The 13600-nt window shown below is 40.9% G+C and overlaps 1 protein-coding gene and 1 long non-coding RNA gene across 2 annotated transcripts; one reads left to right on the plus strand and one right to left on the minus strand.

Moving 5' to 3' along the window:
* The first annotated feature begins 402 nt into the window (after nucleotides 1-402).
* Nucleotides 403-5300, plus strand: LOC146558060 (denticleless protein homolog). Its single transcript, XM_085246999.1, has 14 exons — nucleotides 403-592; nucleotides 1300-1437; nucleotides 1539-1631; nucleotides 1712-1773; nucleotides 1983-2103; nucleotides 2196-2261; nucleotides 2428-2534; nucleotides 2628-2701; nucleotides 2801-2907; nucleotides 2997-3101; nucleotides 3578-3690; nucleotides 3813-3902; nucleotides 4068-4191; nucleotides 4372-5300. Exons 1-14 carry the CDS (start codon nucleotides 541-543, stop codon nucleotides 4806-4808), a joined length of 1689 nt encoding a protein of 562 aa, XP_085103125.1. The 5' UTR covers nucleotides 403-540; the 3' UTR covers nucleotides 4809-5300.
* A 5106-nt stretch (nucleotides 5301-10406) lies between these two features.
* On the minus strand, nucleotides 10407-12756 carry LOC146558061 (uncharacterized). The gene is made up of 3 exons (XR_014888612.1): nucleotides 12152-12756; nucleotides 11932-12035; nucleotides 10407-11827 (listed from the first exon to the last, which is right to left on the minus strand). It is a non-coding gene; the product is annotated as an uncharacterized LOC146558061 (long non-coding RNA).
* Between the last annotated feature and the right edge of the window lie 844 nt (nucleotides 12757-13600).

Consider the following 13600-nt stretch of genomic DNA (forward strand, 5'->3'; position numbering starts at 1 on the left):
AACATTTTTACGTGTGATTTTCATAACTTTTGTTGCAGTCACAGATATTCAATTTCTAGTTCAACACTGCGCACAACCTGAAATTGTGTGTTGTCACACAACTTCCAATTATACTTGCACCACTAAATGAACCATCTACATGCAGTTTGGCAGTGGTTGTATACACCAAAGTGTATTTACTAAACTAACAACTGTCTAACAGGATAAACATGCTATGCAAAGAGGGACTAGTTATTAGTTTAATCGTTTTAAAAATATTTATTTATGCTGAAGGGGCGTCTCCTTCTCCAGTTATGGTGGGAAAGTTTACAAAGAAAGCGGAAGCAGAAGCGCTCCTGCCCAGGAAGTCGCCGTTTCCACCAATGGTTGCGCGTAACGCAAGTTTAGCGGGGAATTCAGTCCTTCTGCTCGGACGATCTCTTCGTGGGAAATAGTACCCCAGCTTCGGCACAGAAAGCGGACCGGCAGAAGCTTGACATCGAGGAAAACGTTACGTTTTTATACAAAAGCCTTTGGATCGAGTTGTGCTGCAGTGCAGGGATGCTTTTCCGCTCAGTGGTGGACAGAGGAGTGGGCAGACGGAGGCAGAATGGTGAGACAGGGATGGGTTATTTGCACGGCCATGGCTGGGCTTTAGCTAGTCTAACATGGAAGATAATGCAGTCTAACATCTCTGCTTTATGTTTCGAGGAGTCATGCTGCCAAGAGGGCTCCTAGAGTATCATTTGCACTTGCTTTTCTTTTGCCTTCAGTGTGGACTTTAACGTTTAATTCTACTTTCTTCGTGAATGTCTTTGTCGGGCTGTTCAGACTCTTAACTGGTGGCACACCAACAATTAGTGGTGTGCGGATCGATACTGAAATATCGATTCTTCCGATACCAGCAATTTATGTTCTAGAATCGATTCTCATATTATAATATCGATATTTTAGAACTCTGGGGTAAATTTGTAGTTTTTCCATTAAAATGAACGCAGTGGAAAGAAACTATACAATTCGGATCGTCTAATTTGGAAGGAACTACTTCCTCTTACGCCTTTCGTAGCCATATGCGGAATACGGCTGTATAAATGTGTCGCAGCCCCTGGCGTGCACACTCACAACAATGGCTGAGCGCAAACAGAGTCCTGTGTGGACACGTTGTTGTGGCAACACCACTGACCTCGTCAAACACCTCTGAGTAAATCACATCACAGAATATGATAAGCTTATGTTGAGGCGAACTGAAGAGGAGGACAGGGAAAGGTGCTGCTGTGTCTCATTGATGTCCTTCCTCTGACCATGCATCATTCTCTTCAGCTCTCCCTGCAGATCCCCGGTCCAGGTACCCTCTGAGTTCCCTGCTTGAAGGCTACCGATGCGTCCGACATGATGAACATATCTCCTATGGGAACCTTGGCGACTCTGTGCCACCGTTTGGATTAGCTTTCTCCTCTGGTAATTCATTTGTGCTTATCGTTGTAAGTGCAGAGAGAGCAAGGCCCTGTTGTCATTAATCTGTCTAACTGCAGTGTCTCTTTTCTCCTGTTTGTTTTCAGCCAGGGACCTGCAGAACATCCTCGCAGCAGCTAATGAAGAAGGCATTGTTAGGCTCTACAACACAGAGAGCCGTGAATATCCACTTCTTAAAGGTATTCTTGTGACTTGTGTTCATAATTGTCATGCCACGTATTTTGAAATGTTGGTGGCTAAAAGTGTGTTAACCTTGCAGCATGGCTGGCTCATGAGAATGCTGTCTTTGATATCGCCTGGATGCCAGGGGAGCCTCAGTTAGTAAGTGCAAATTCATTCTGTTTAGTCAGAGAATTGCAGAAAGTCAGATTTTTTTGCGTCACCCTCAAATGCATGACTCATGTAATTGCATCTGCCTTACCTGGGATTACTAATTTTTGGGTTTTTTTGTTGTTCTTTATTTTGTTGGAACCCATTAAAAACTCTGAAGCCTTTTCTTATTATTCTTTGGTCATCTGTGATCTCTTCAGGTAACTGCTGCGGGTGACCAGATGGCCAGGCTCTGGGATGTGAAGTCTGGAGAGTTGTTAGGCAGCTTCAAGGGCCACCTCTGCAGTCTTAAGTCTGTTGCATTCGCACCAGAGGAGAAAGGTATACCTTTTACTGAGCTAACATTGTGTTGGCTGTGCATTGATGATATATTGTTGTATCATGTGATTAATACATTTTCTTTTGTCACGCAGCTGTGTTTTCTACTGGAGCCAGAGATGGAAATATTATGATCTGGGACATGAGGTGCAGCAAAAAAGGTATTGATCGGAACAGTAATAGACAATTTAGCAATACATTTTAAATCATATCTTTAGCCACTTTGTTACTAGCAGCCTGTTGCAAAAACACTTATTTTTTCCTGTTTCTTTAGTTGAATTTATGAAAAATGCCACAACAATAATCAAACTTATGTCTTTCCCTCAGATGGTTTCTACAGACAGGTGAACCAGATCAGCGGAGCTCACAACAAAGCAGAGACCAACCCTCCCTCTAAAACGAAGAAGAGACGGGGCGGCATGGCTCCGAGCGTGGTGAGTTTTCTCGACAATCAGCCGTTTAATGGAATGAAAAGAGCGATGCTGCAAATGGAAATCTTATCTTTAGCTACTCCATCTTATTTGCAGGACTCCCAGCAGAGCGTTACAGTGGTTTTGTTCAGGGATCAGCACACCCTCATCTCTTCGGGAGCTGTTGACGGGTAAGAAAAGAAAGGCTTCTTGTCACCTTTTTCACATTTATAAGAGCCGTTACCAGACATTCTCGATCATTTTCTGTCTCCTTCAATTCCCTTTATCAGAGTAATCAAGATGTGGGATTTGAGGAAGAACTACACTGCACACCGTCATGATCCTGTACCCCTGCAGACATTTCCGTATCCAGGTTCTTGCACGCGGACGCGGCTGGGTTAGTTCCCTAACATGCCAAGCATCACCTTTACCTGAAATGTGCAAATAACACACAAATAACCCAGCTGTCTTTTTGACGTGCTGCAGGATATTCCGGACTCGCTCTGGACTCCGCGAGAGCCAACGTGATGTGTAACTGCACAGACGACAGCATCTATATGTTCAGTGTCTGCGGAATAAAAACGACACCAGGTAAAGAAGCTCCTCGCTCTGGCTCAACAGTGCGTGTATGTGCACTAGAGTAGAATAGGTCTTTTTTTCCAGTCACCCATTCATCACTAGATGGCGCTAATGCGCTTTGTTATGGGAGCAAAGCATCCAGCAGCAGAAGCCTCTTGATGCAAATAAAAGCCATAGATGCTTTGTTTTCTACTGTTACGTGTTAAAGTCTGATCTGAAGTTCTGAATAGCAGTGGGTTAGGTGCTGTTTGACAGGTTGCAATACAGGAAACCATTTCAAAATGCATCATGACAGTTTTTTAATGGAAACGAAAGAGGAAAGTGTTACTAAATGTACAGAAACTAGAGGAAAGTTCAGCATTTCTCTTTTTATTGTTATATACACAGTACTGTACATTTTATCCTTTTATTTGATTGTCCTTAGACTTGTTTGTTCTCTGATCTTTGTGAATATTTTGTCATTTTTAAGAATTATGTTTCATCCACAGTGGCAGTTTTCAGCGGTCACCAGAACTCCTCGTTTTATGTAAAGTCCAGCGTTAGCCCAGATGACCAGTTTTTGGCCAGCGGCTCGAGTGACAACCACACGTACATTTGGAAGGTGCGTTCTCGGTTATATTTTACCTGACGTAATAAAAATTGCTTTATTTTCATTCTGGGGGTTTTCTGGTGTTGAGGAACTGCGAATTTAAGGTTTTTGAACATTTTTTTGTTACATTTCAGATCTCCAATCCTGAACTTCCTCCCATGACGCTTCAAGGTCATAGTGAGGAAGTGACGTCTGTTGCATGGTGTCCGACAGATTTCACTAAGGTAAGACGTGAGTGGTTATACAAGTATGAACACTGCTGTGAATTGGAGGAGTTTTAATGAGCCGAGAAGCACCTGAACCAGCTGCACTTTGCTGGAAGATGCGGGGCGCTCTGACTTTATTCGATTTAATGAGCTTCTGTATAAAGCCCTCTGCTCTGTTGGCAGATTGCTTCCTGTTCCGATGACCACACCGTGCGCATCTGGCGACTTCACCGAGAAAATGATGAAGTGCAGTCCTCATTAGGAGAGGCTAACCTAGTAGGCCATGCACGTCCTAAGATTCTCCCAAGTAAGTGCTTCACCTACAATGTATTCTTGTGAAGAACTAGCATATAGTCATAAAAGCGTAGAGGTTTCACTTACAGTATGTGCATGTGAATTTGTGCTTCATCATAAATCACTGCTGTCCTGCAGTTAAATACAAAACATGATCACATCTGGACTCACACTACTTTATTCTGCTGTTAAGGGCCTTCCATTCCAGCTGAGACAACCCCTGCCAAGCCCCAGAGGAGAGTGAGCCTTGGTGGCATAGCCTCACCTCAGCCTGCAGCCTGTGCTCCCAGTGGAGCCGCCCTGCCCCTTTCTTCCAGCACCACTACACCCAACCGCTCACAGGACTCTAAAACTGCAGCTGTTCGCCACAGAACTCCGCCCACTATCAAACAGTGGTTGTCCCCAAGCAGCAGAACTTCCGAACAGGCTGGCTCTCCGGCCCATCGGGTGCTGAGCCAGTCTCCCCAGAGCTCTGCAAGCAGCACGCCCCCCACAGAACGACGGGCCAAACGCAGGCTGGAAACCGGTGACGGCTCGTCTTCGAACTGTGAGGGCACTGAGCAGTGCGACCGCGTTACTGAACTCTCTCCTGCAGCCAAGAGGAGCCGGACCTTAGCTTGGTTTGTGTGACCAAAACCAAAGCAAACCAGCAAACAGCAAATATCCACATCCATCATACGCCATGATATTTACTTATCAGTCTTTAGGAACATCATAGATAAAAACAAGCAGCTAGGAGGACTCCTTGTTTAACACTATGCTGTCAGTTAATTGGTATAAATAAAATCATAATCTTGTGCTCAAATGCTTCGGTCAGAATGCAACGTTTCATTCCATCCAATAAAACATTTATGTGAAATTTCATCATAAATTACTGATGAATTCTTGAGTTATGGCCAAAAAAGACATTTTGTGAGGTCATGATGGTGCAGACCATGGATACCATCTAAAATCTGGAAAAAGACCATTCATAAGATGGGATGCATGACTGGACAAAAAATAAATTACTTAATTAAAATCATTCCAAAAGTACATAAATAGTTTTTGCACAGTTTCTTAAAACATGGCTTATCTGACCAATTTATTGTTAGATTAAATGCCAATTAGGATTCCGCCGATTACACAAAACTGCAAAAAGAGTGTTTATTACGATGAATCTACAGCAAAGTTTACAACACATTTTTGTTTGCCACATAACAGGGCAGCACAGCATCATGTTAAGTATGGTATGCAGACCAATCATGAATATAGTCACCCACAGGCCCATTTGGAGTCCAACTGTTAGCCAAACAGCAATGATTAGACTCCACAGCAGGAGCATTTAAAGCAACCAATACCCGCTTGTTTTCAGCATCGTAAAGTCCGGCCACTGAACCTGCTGCAAATGAAGGTGCTTAACCGTTTTCACTTTTGCTTGCAAGGCTTTCTATTAATGTTGATTTAAATTATGGGAAGATTTATGGAAAAAAAAAATCAGATTGCCCTTCCCTTAGAAATTAGAGTAGAAGCAATGTGCGATTAAAGATTGAGATCAAGTCTGATATCAGACTACAACATTTATTGAACACGGAAAGAAAAATATGGCATTATCTGTGATTGGCTGACGTTGGTCAGTGGGATCAAGGTGGTGGGTGGCCCCAGAAGCAGCCTTGCCTCGTCCTCCAGCTGCTGACTGACCTGGATGGGCGCAATGATGTACACTGCCGTGTCCTTACTTGAAAACATTGATTGTGTGGTTCCAAATTTGCCAATTTTGAAATTCCTAATGGTATAGGTTTTACCCTCTTTAATTTGGGAGGCCAAGTTTTCGAATATCACAAATCTTAAAACATTTGTCCCATCACATACTGCCGCACTTATATTATTGTGGACAGCTTTGGGCCTTGCACTTCCATCGGAGAAATGCCAGCCAGTGACTTTTGGGGTTTCTTTAAGACAAATCACTTTGACTGTTAGGGGTGGCAGCCTGGTGTACGGCTCACCGGTACTGCGATGATGCTTTGATGAAGCCATTCTGAAATTACACACACACACAAACACACACACACACACACAGTTTTATGAGACACCATAATGTCCATTTAATCAAATATGACAAACACAGAAACGTGTTTTTGTGTTTGTCATATTGATGTTTTATATATTGATGTTTCATATATTTCCCTTGAGCCTGTGAATTAAAAATAATCTTGATGTTTGTGTAGGCCCTCGGTCATCTTACGCATGTTAGTGTTAAAAACTCATAACGTGAAACGAGGCAACTGAGGAAAACATTTAAACCCGAACATGCAGGTAAGACTTATACGTTTTTCAATGCTCTCTGTGTTAATAACTTGCAATGTAAACTTCACAGTTAATTAGCCAAGAGTGTACAAAGAGCATATGAATTTAAGAGTATAAACTGTGTGGCTAGCGGTCAGTGTACCTGCTACGGTGCTGCTAACTTGTGAAATTCAAGTCGCACAGGTGTTCATGGCTTAGTTAACGTAAGCAGAGTTACACGGAGCCTTTATAACTAAGAAGTATGTCGCATTGTTATTTATATGCTGAGAATATCTGTTAAAAGGCATATAGCCTTCTGTAGGCTACATCACTGTTTTATGTTCTTGTCTTTGCATATGTCACGATAACTGAAAAAAAAGAAAAAAACGGCTAATATTTAACAAACCAGTAAAATTTGGTTTATTTCACAGATATTAAAAAAAATGTTTATGGTCATTTCTTTGTCACCTTTGCTTAACTGACAGCTTAGCTAAAGGAGTGCCTGCTAACTGCAGAATTCGGTTTTTATAACCGGAGGTTTTAGGTACTTATTATTTGTTCGTGCTGGGTTTTTTTTTTTTTTTTTTTTAATATAATAACATCAATTATGGAGTTGTTATTTATTTGGGTCTACATGTTTAACTGTGCGTTTAAATCAATAATACTCACCTACCTTTTGCAGTTACGTTTTAGACGTCAAATAACAGCCAACGGTCTGATGTTCTAGAAGGAATCTGCTCGCGACCATCAAAGTGCGTGATGGGCTCGAGACAAAAGCCTTTTATCTCGATATGCTTAGTGTGTAGAGGGGTGTCTACTCATAAGACAAACAGTCAGCTGGTTAAAAACTTTAATCATTGTTAACCATATTACAGAGGCACTGCCAGCTCATATTAATGTCATCAAGAGTCACCATGAACTGTATCTAGCAGATGTTTTGTGCCTAACATCTGCAGCTGTTACTTTTCTGCTCAACCCCCCCCCCCCCCCCCCCCCCAATATTAGAATTCACCTTGCATTTTCAGGAAATAACAAGCAAATACTTTGCAACTAACCTATAGATTGTATTATCTGTCAGGAACAGGAGGAAAGACCCAACTTTTGAAATTGCCTATGTGGCCACATTTTTGACAGCTGGAGCATAAAGTTACATTGTTGTGTAGAACAAGTCCTTTTAAGACCCTCACAGTTCAAATTGTATTTTCATTGCCTTGGGTTTAGAAGCAGTATTTCAAAAGGTGCACCGATGCAAATTTGACAGGGATTTGCCACAGAGAAACATAATGTCATTAGTTACTACAGGCATATTGGATAGAGCATTTTGATTGGCCCAATAAATTCAAACTTATTTTCCATTGGTAGAATTGTCTTCAGCAGACAAATGGTTTAAATCAGGGAAGGTGGAGTTGGTTGACGACTTTAAGAGTCATCTTTTGTGAATAGATGATCAGAACAAAAACTATATACCTCTCCCTCATTTCAACTCATCTGGACTAATTTAATGTCTCTGTTTTTCGGCTGTATCATTTATCAGTAAAATTACAATTTGTTCAAACACAACAGACACCTATCCTACACAAACTTTCCCCAGATTGCAAACAGAAGTGGTGGTGGAGTTGCTGTTTATGTGAAAAGTGACATTCAAGTGCATGAAAAACGGTGCATCCATAATGTACCTAACTTTGAATTTCTGGCTTTAAAGGTTGAAGCACCAGTCAGTGCTCTGATTGCAGTTGTGTACAGACCTCCAGACTACACTCTGAGGCCATTCCTGAAAAACCTGGTAAGCCTATTAGACTCATTAGAGATCATGGACTGTCATCCCATCATAGTTTGTGGTGATTTTAATGAGAATGTTTTATCCAGTGCAAACAAACCAATCCTGGAGCTGTTTGAGTCTAGGGCATATGCACAGGTCATCAGGTACTCGGATAGCCCGCCCTCTTTTATTGATATATATTTCATTAAATAATTTGCAGCGCCAAAAGCATCTAAAACAAAGCTTATGTCGATATTACTGTTCCAGGCTTCAAGCAAATGTGGATTATAGCCATTTATCCAAGAGTCTTTTGGATCACGCTTTAGTATGATAGTACTCCTTGTGTTCATTTTATTCAAGTATCTCTCATATTCTGCATGTGTCATCTTGCCAAGAGCTGCTCTAAACTCATGGAAGCAGTTTCAGGCTCATTCAGCAGCTGGTTCAGTGGTCTGAGCTTGTTCTTTGCTGTTTCAAAATCAACTACAGACAGGTAAATGCTGTGAGCTTTAATTATCCAGTCATAAAAGATGATTTTAAAGTCATCAACTCACTCCAACTGCCCAGATCTGAAAACCCTGTGTGCAGAAGACAAGTCCACCATTAAACAATAAGCTTGAATTTAACAGGCAAATCACAATGGTCTACTTAGTTGGCATATACTAACTACTGACAAACTATTAATCTGTGGCAAAACCCTGTCAAATCTGTCTTATTGTACCTATTGAAAAAGTTAATCTTACTACAACTGCTTAGATGCAACAGACATTTTTAGGTTTAATCTTGGCAGAGTGAGAGAGAGCTCGTTAAGCAGGCAGGTGTGAGCCTCGTTGCTATAGTGACTGCAACCAATGGCTCCACACAAAGGCACACAGACATGCGCCTCACTTGTGCTGCTTAAAATGAATTTCAGACATATACACATGTGTATATCATGTTTAATAGTATTACATACATCAATTTGTTTTGTATGTCATAGAAAATAACAAAAAAATCTTAAGTCATATTTTACAGCTTCTTTCTGAAAAGGACTAGTAGAATAAATAAAAATAACTAAATTAAATAACTAAATAAAAAATAATAAGCAACATATGAAATACATGAAAATTCAACTTTTAAAACCACAATCCTGAACCTTTAAATTGTGTTGGTTTCTTAGAACATGGCTGAACAGCTGTTTCTATCGGTCTCCTTAATCTTCTGATCAGTCTACACATCTTTTTATTACTCATTCTTCTTTATGTTTTAATGTAAACAGAATCCACACAGTGGTAAAAGAGAACTGTATAGAGATTTGAGTAAACTCAAATGAAAGCCTAAGGTGGTGACACAGTTTAACACATGCAAATAATCAAATAAACACATTAGTCCTTTTTGTGAACATGGATAAATAAGTATCAATAGCATTGTTCAGCCATGCCACTAAAGGCTTTTTTACACATTGTTTTAACCTGGGCTCAGACACAAAGACCCAAATTTAGTTAGTCCCTGACTTTGAGTTGTGGTTATGACTAATTATTATACACAAGCCTTTATCTATCTGAACTCCAAGGACACAAATATGAAAAAAAAACTATACTTACCAGCTGATACTAGGGCTGAACGATTATGGAAAATAATCTAATTGCGATTTTTTTGCCCCAATATTGCGATTGCGATGCGATATGCGATTATTTTTTAAGGTCTTTGTCTTCTGTATTAATAAACAAAGACAAGCAATACATCATATAGTATGGCCAATACTATATTACATTAATTTTAAACTGTTCTTTCCTGGAAGACAGACCTCTGTTATGATGACATGAGGTGATGCATGAATTGATGACTGACATTTTTATTTAACTTCTTCAATCACAACAGTATATTTGAACATACACAATAGTTTATTTTTAGCTTACAAACATCTGAGCATAAAGTGCTGACAAGGAACCCTGGTGTAAACATTAAAATGAAAGTCAGTACAATGTGCAGATTGCAGAAATATACATAAACAAAATCAGTGGCTTTACCACACTCAGTTTTTCGACATCTGTGAACTACTAGACAGTCATTCAATTAAAAAATAATATTAAATAAATAAAACTAATAAATAAAAAATACACACATCTTACTGATCTCTGCAGTCAGTAACATTACACATAAAGTGCAAACATAATAGCAATTGTATAAACACACACACAAACACGCCTTTAAAATTTAAAGGCGTGAAATTGGACGGTCTAGCCTTCGCTAGTTCTGATTAGCGTCACCGCTGTCTCGGTGGAGTTTAATAAACTCGGCCGTCTGCTTCTTGCTATCTAAAATATAACCAGACACTGGTGTAAATTCTCGACTGTCTCATACTTCTGTTTAATAAGTTTTCTGTTTGACGTTTAGTCAGCTGTGTGAAAACCAAGGAGGAACCCACCCGGGGGATTAATAAAGTTTTCTTTTATCTAATCTAATAACTTTAATCTCAGCCAAACCGATTTACTCACGAACAAACAAAACACTGAAAAAAGCCCAACAATAACATTTTTAGGTTGTCTAAGTGACTTATATATTACGTTTAACCCGAGCAGCGAAACTCCGCGGTGATCTGAAAATGATGTGCCGGGAGTTGTGCCGTTCTCGGCCGCATCAGTAACCCTCGAGCTCCCGGCTAGCTGTCGAGCTGGTGGGTAGCAGACGCCTCTGAAAACGTCGAAGCACTTTTGCAAATATGGGATATCTTGATAAACCGAGCAGATATTTGATGTTTACACAACTACTTCCTCGCCTGAAAATATGTTAAAAGTTTATTTTGTGACCCAGAAAGATTAGTATGAGTAATTTTAAAACTTAGTAGCGGCCGCCATTGCTGGAAACTGGAGTTTGGCTGGGCCGCGCTATGAATTCTGGGATATGGTAGTAATTTGGACAGCCTTCGGCGCGTCGCTGTGACGTAATCGGTCTACAAATGCGGCCTCAGGAGGATGCAGCCCATGAATTTGGACATGTCCAGAGTATAATCGCAGCCTTTGCGGTTAGAAAATTGCACTTGATCATGTCGCGATATTATCGCAAATGCGATATATCGTTCAGCCCTAGCTGATACCCCACACGACACACTAGGTGTGCCATGTGACCTGAAACTTTGGTACAAACTCATCATAATCATTCTGTTAACACTGTTTGTGTTGCTGTTCAGCAGTTTAAAATGTTTTAGATTGGATTACATGGAATGAATTTGAATTTTCTTGGGGGGGTTTTGTGTGCGTTTTGTTCTTAGCAGATTTTGTCTTCCATACTGTTGAATTCCAGTTACCACATTTCTGGTCATATGACATCCCGAGTGCCCACTTAAAAAAAATCCCCACAGTTAATTCAACATTAAAACAAAATAAAAATATCTTAAATAAAGGTTTGCTCTGTGATGAAATATTAAATAAGCATACATTGTACAGAGCACTAACAATGAAAACAATCCTTTAGCCTGTTGATCAGAGAGAGGCAGTCATTATGTCCATTTAAAACCTGTAATCAAAGAGTACGTTTCTGTGAAACTATAAGATCCTTATCATGTCCAGTGACTTCAGAGTGGACCCTCCCTGTCATCCGGCCAGTGTTTGATGTGTGGCAAGCAGCACAGAAGCAGGATAGCTGAGGACTTTAAAAGAAGAGCAGAAAACGGGAACTTATGTAGTTGTAAATGTAAATATCAGTGATACTTGTCTTGTCAAAGGGAATAAAATGATGAAAATGTTAACTTACACACTCATTTAGGGAGGAACTTGACACTGCACAGAGGAGGCACAGTCAGTCTGACAATGATGGTGATCTCCAGGGATGTTTTCCTGCAGCAACATTCCTGCCAACTGGCCATATGATCCAGAGTAGTTGGTTTGTAATGAACAGAAAGGTGTATATGTTAGGTAGTGTGCACTCAGAGCTGGTCCTAAGAAACAAACACATCCTGTAATAAACTGAATACCTGTAGTAGTGCTCCTGCAAATATAAAGCCCTTCATTCATGAGTGGTTTCAAAGAAGGTGTTTTGGAGGCTCAGTCACAGAAACTGTGCAGTCTGTTCAGTCCTTAGTGTCTCAGCTCTGAAGGGGATGGATCACAGAGGGAAACACCTGAGTACAGACATTACAATACACTCCAACACTCCTAAGGTCAAGTGAAAACACAATTTAAACACTTTACAAAGAATGAATATATGTTTTCATGGAAATTTTGTCATTAACCCTTTTTGTTGTGAGTAAATCTCACCGACTGCTTGTGGGACAAGCTAGAAGGAGGACTTATCACAGAATGTCTCCTGTGCTCCAGATGTGAAGTCTCACGCTCTGATCGTACGGCGATGAAGATGGTGATGATGAAGCCTCCCTGATCTGTGGCATTACAGTTTCTGGCTGCTATGTGCTTCACACTGTTGGATTTTACATATATATATATAAACTTTGCATTACTCACAGCTCATAGCTCACAGCTAATCACATGCCTAATCACTATGTGTCACTGTGATCCACAAGTATGGTCACAAATTCGTTTCCAAACCAACAAAATAATCAAAGAAAAAACATCCATGAGTCAGGACACAAAAAGAAAAAAAATGCTGCCACTGAAACAAAGCAGAAGTGTGAGGGGAAAAACTGAGCTCACAGACAGCTGCATGTGTTGGTTTTTAATAGAAATCAGAATCAGAAAGGGTTTTATTGCCAAATGTTGAGCGGGTTTACAACATTAGGAAATTGCTGCGGTGCTTCGGTGCAAACATACTGTTATAAATACTGTTATAAATTAAGCTTAAATAGACATGAAAATAAAAATGAGAATTAAAAGTGCTAAGTAGATAGATACATGATATATACATGAGTGCAGGTGGTGATCAGTGCCAAACATGGAATGATGCAGTGAACACAGCGTAGGGTCATGTGTTAGTGGTGGGAACAGTCATACGGTTATTGTTCATGTGTCCAACAGCAGAGGGGAAGAAACTGTTCTTATGGCGAGAGGTTCTGGTGCGAATGGACCGGAGCCTCCTGCCTGAGGGGAGCAGGTCAAACAGACTGTGTCCAGGGTGAGAAGGGTCAGCTGAGATCCGAGCTGCACGCCCCAGTGTCCTGGAGGTGTACAGGTCCTGCAGAGATGGAGTCTGCAGCCAATCACCTTCTCAGCAGAGCGCACAACACGCTGCAGTCTCTGTTTGTCCCTGATAGTGGCTCCAGCGTACCACACGGTGATGGAGGAGGTGAGGGTGGACTCTATGATTGCAGTGTAGAATTGCATCATCGTCCGTGTTGGCAGGTTGAATTTCTTCAGCTGCCTCAGGAAGTACATCCTCTGCTGGGCTTTCTTGATGACGGAGGTGATGGTGACGCGGGGATTAGGTGGATCATGACGTGGTCAGAAAGTCCGAGTGAAGCGCGGGGCAC

Source organism: Mchenga conophoros, linkage group LG15 (genome assembly GCF_057382185.1).
Source record: "Mchenga conophoros isolate Kocher_MC1m ecotype Shallow Benthic linkage group LG15, M_conophoros_male_GT1.1, whole genome shotgun sequence".
In the NCBI taxonomy this organism is placed as follows: domain Eukaryota; kingdom Metazoa; phylum Chordata; class Actinopteri; order Cichliformes; family Cichlidae; genus Mchenga; species Mchenga conophoros.

Excerpts from the sequence above, each read along its gene's own strand:
- LOC146558060 (XM_085246999.1), top strand. The coding sequence starts at position 541 with ATGCTTTTCCGCTCAGTGGTGGACAGAGGAGTGGGCAGACGGAGGCAG. Across the intron at positions 2,104-2,195 it reads ATTCGCACCAGAGGAGAAAG|CTGTGTTTTCTACTGGAGCC; the intron begins GTATACCTTTTA and ends TTTGTCACGCAG. Across the intron at positions 3,903-4,067 it reads GTCCGACAGATTTCACTAAG|ATTGCTTCCTGTTCCGATGA; the intron begins GTAAGACGTGAG and ends CTCTGTTGGCAG.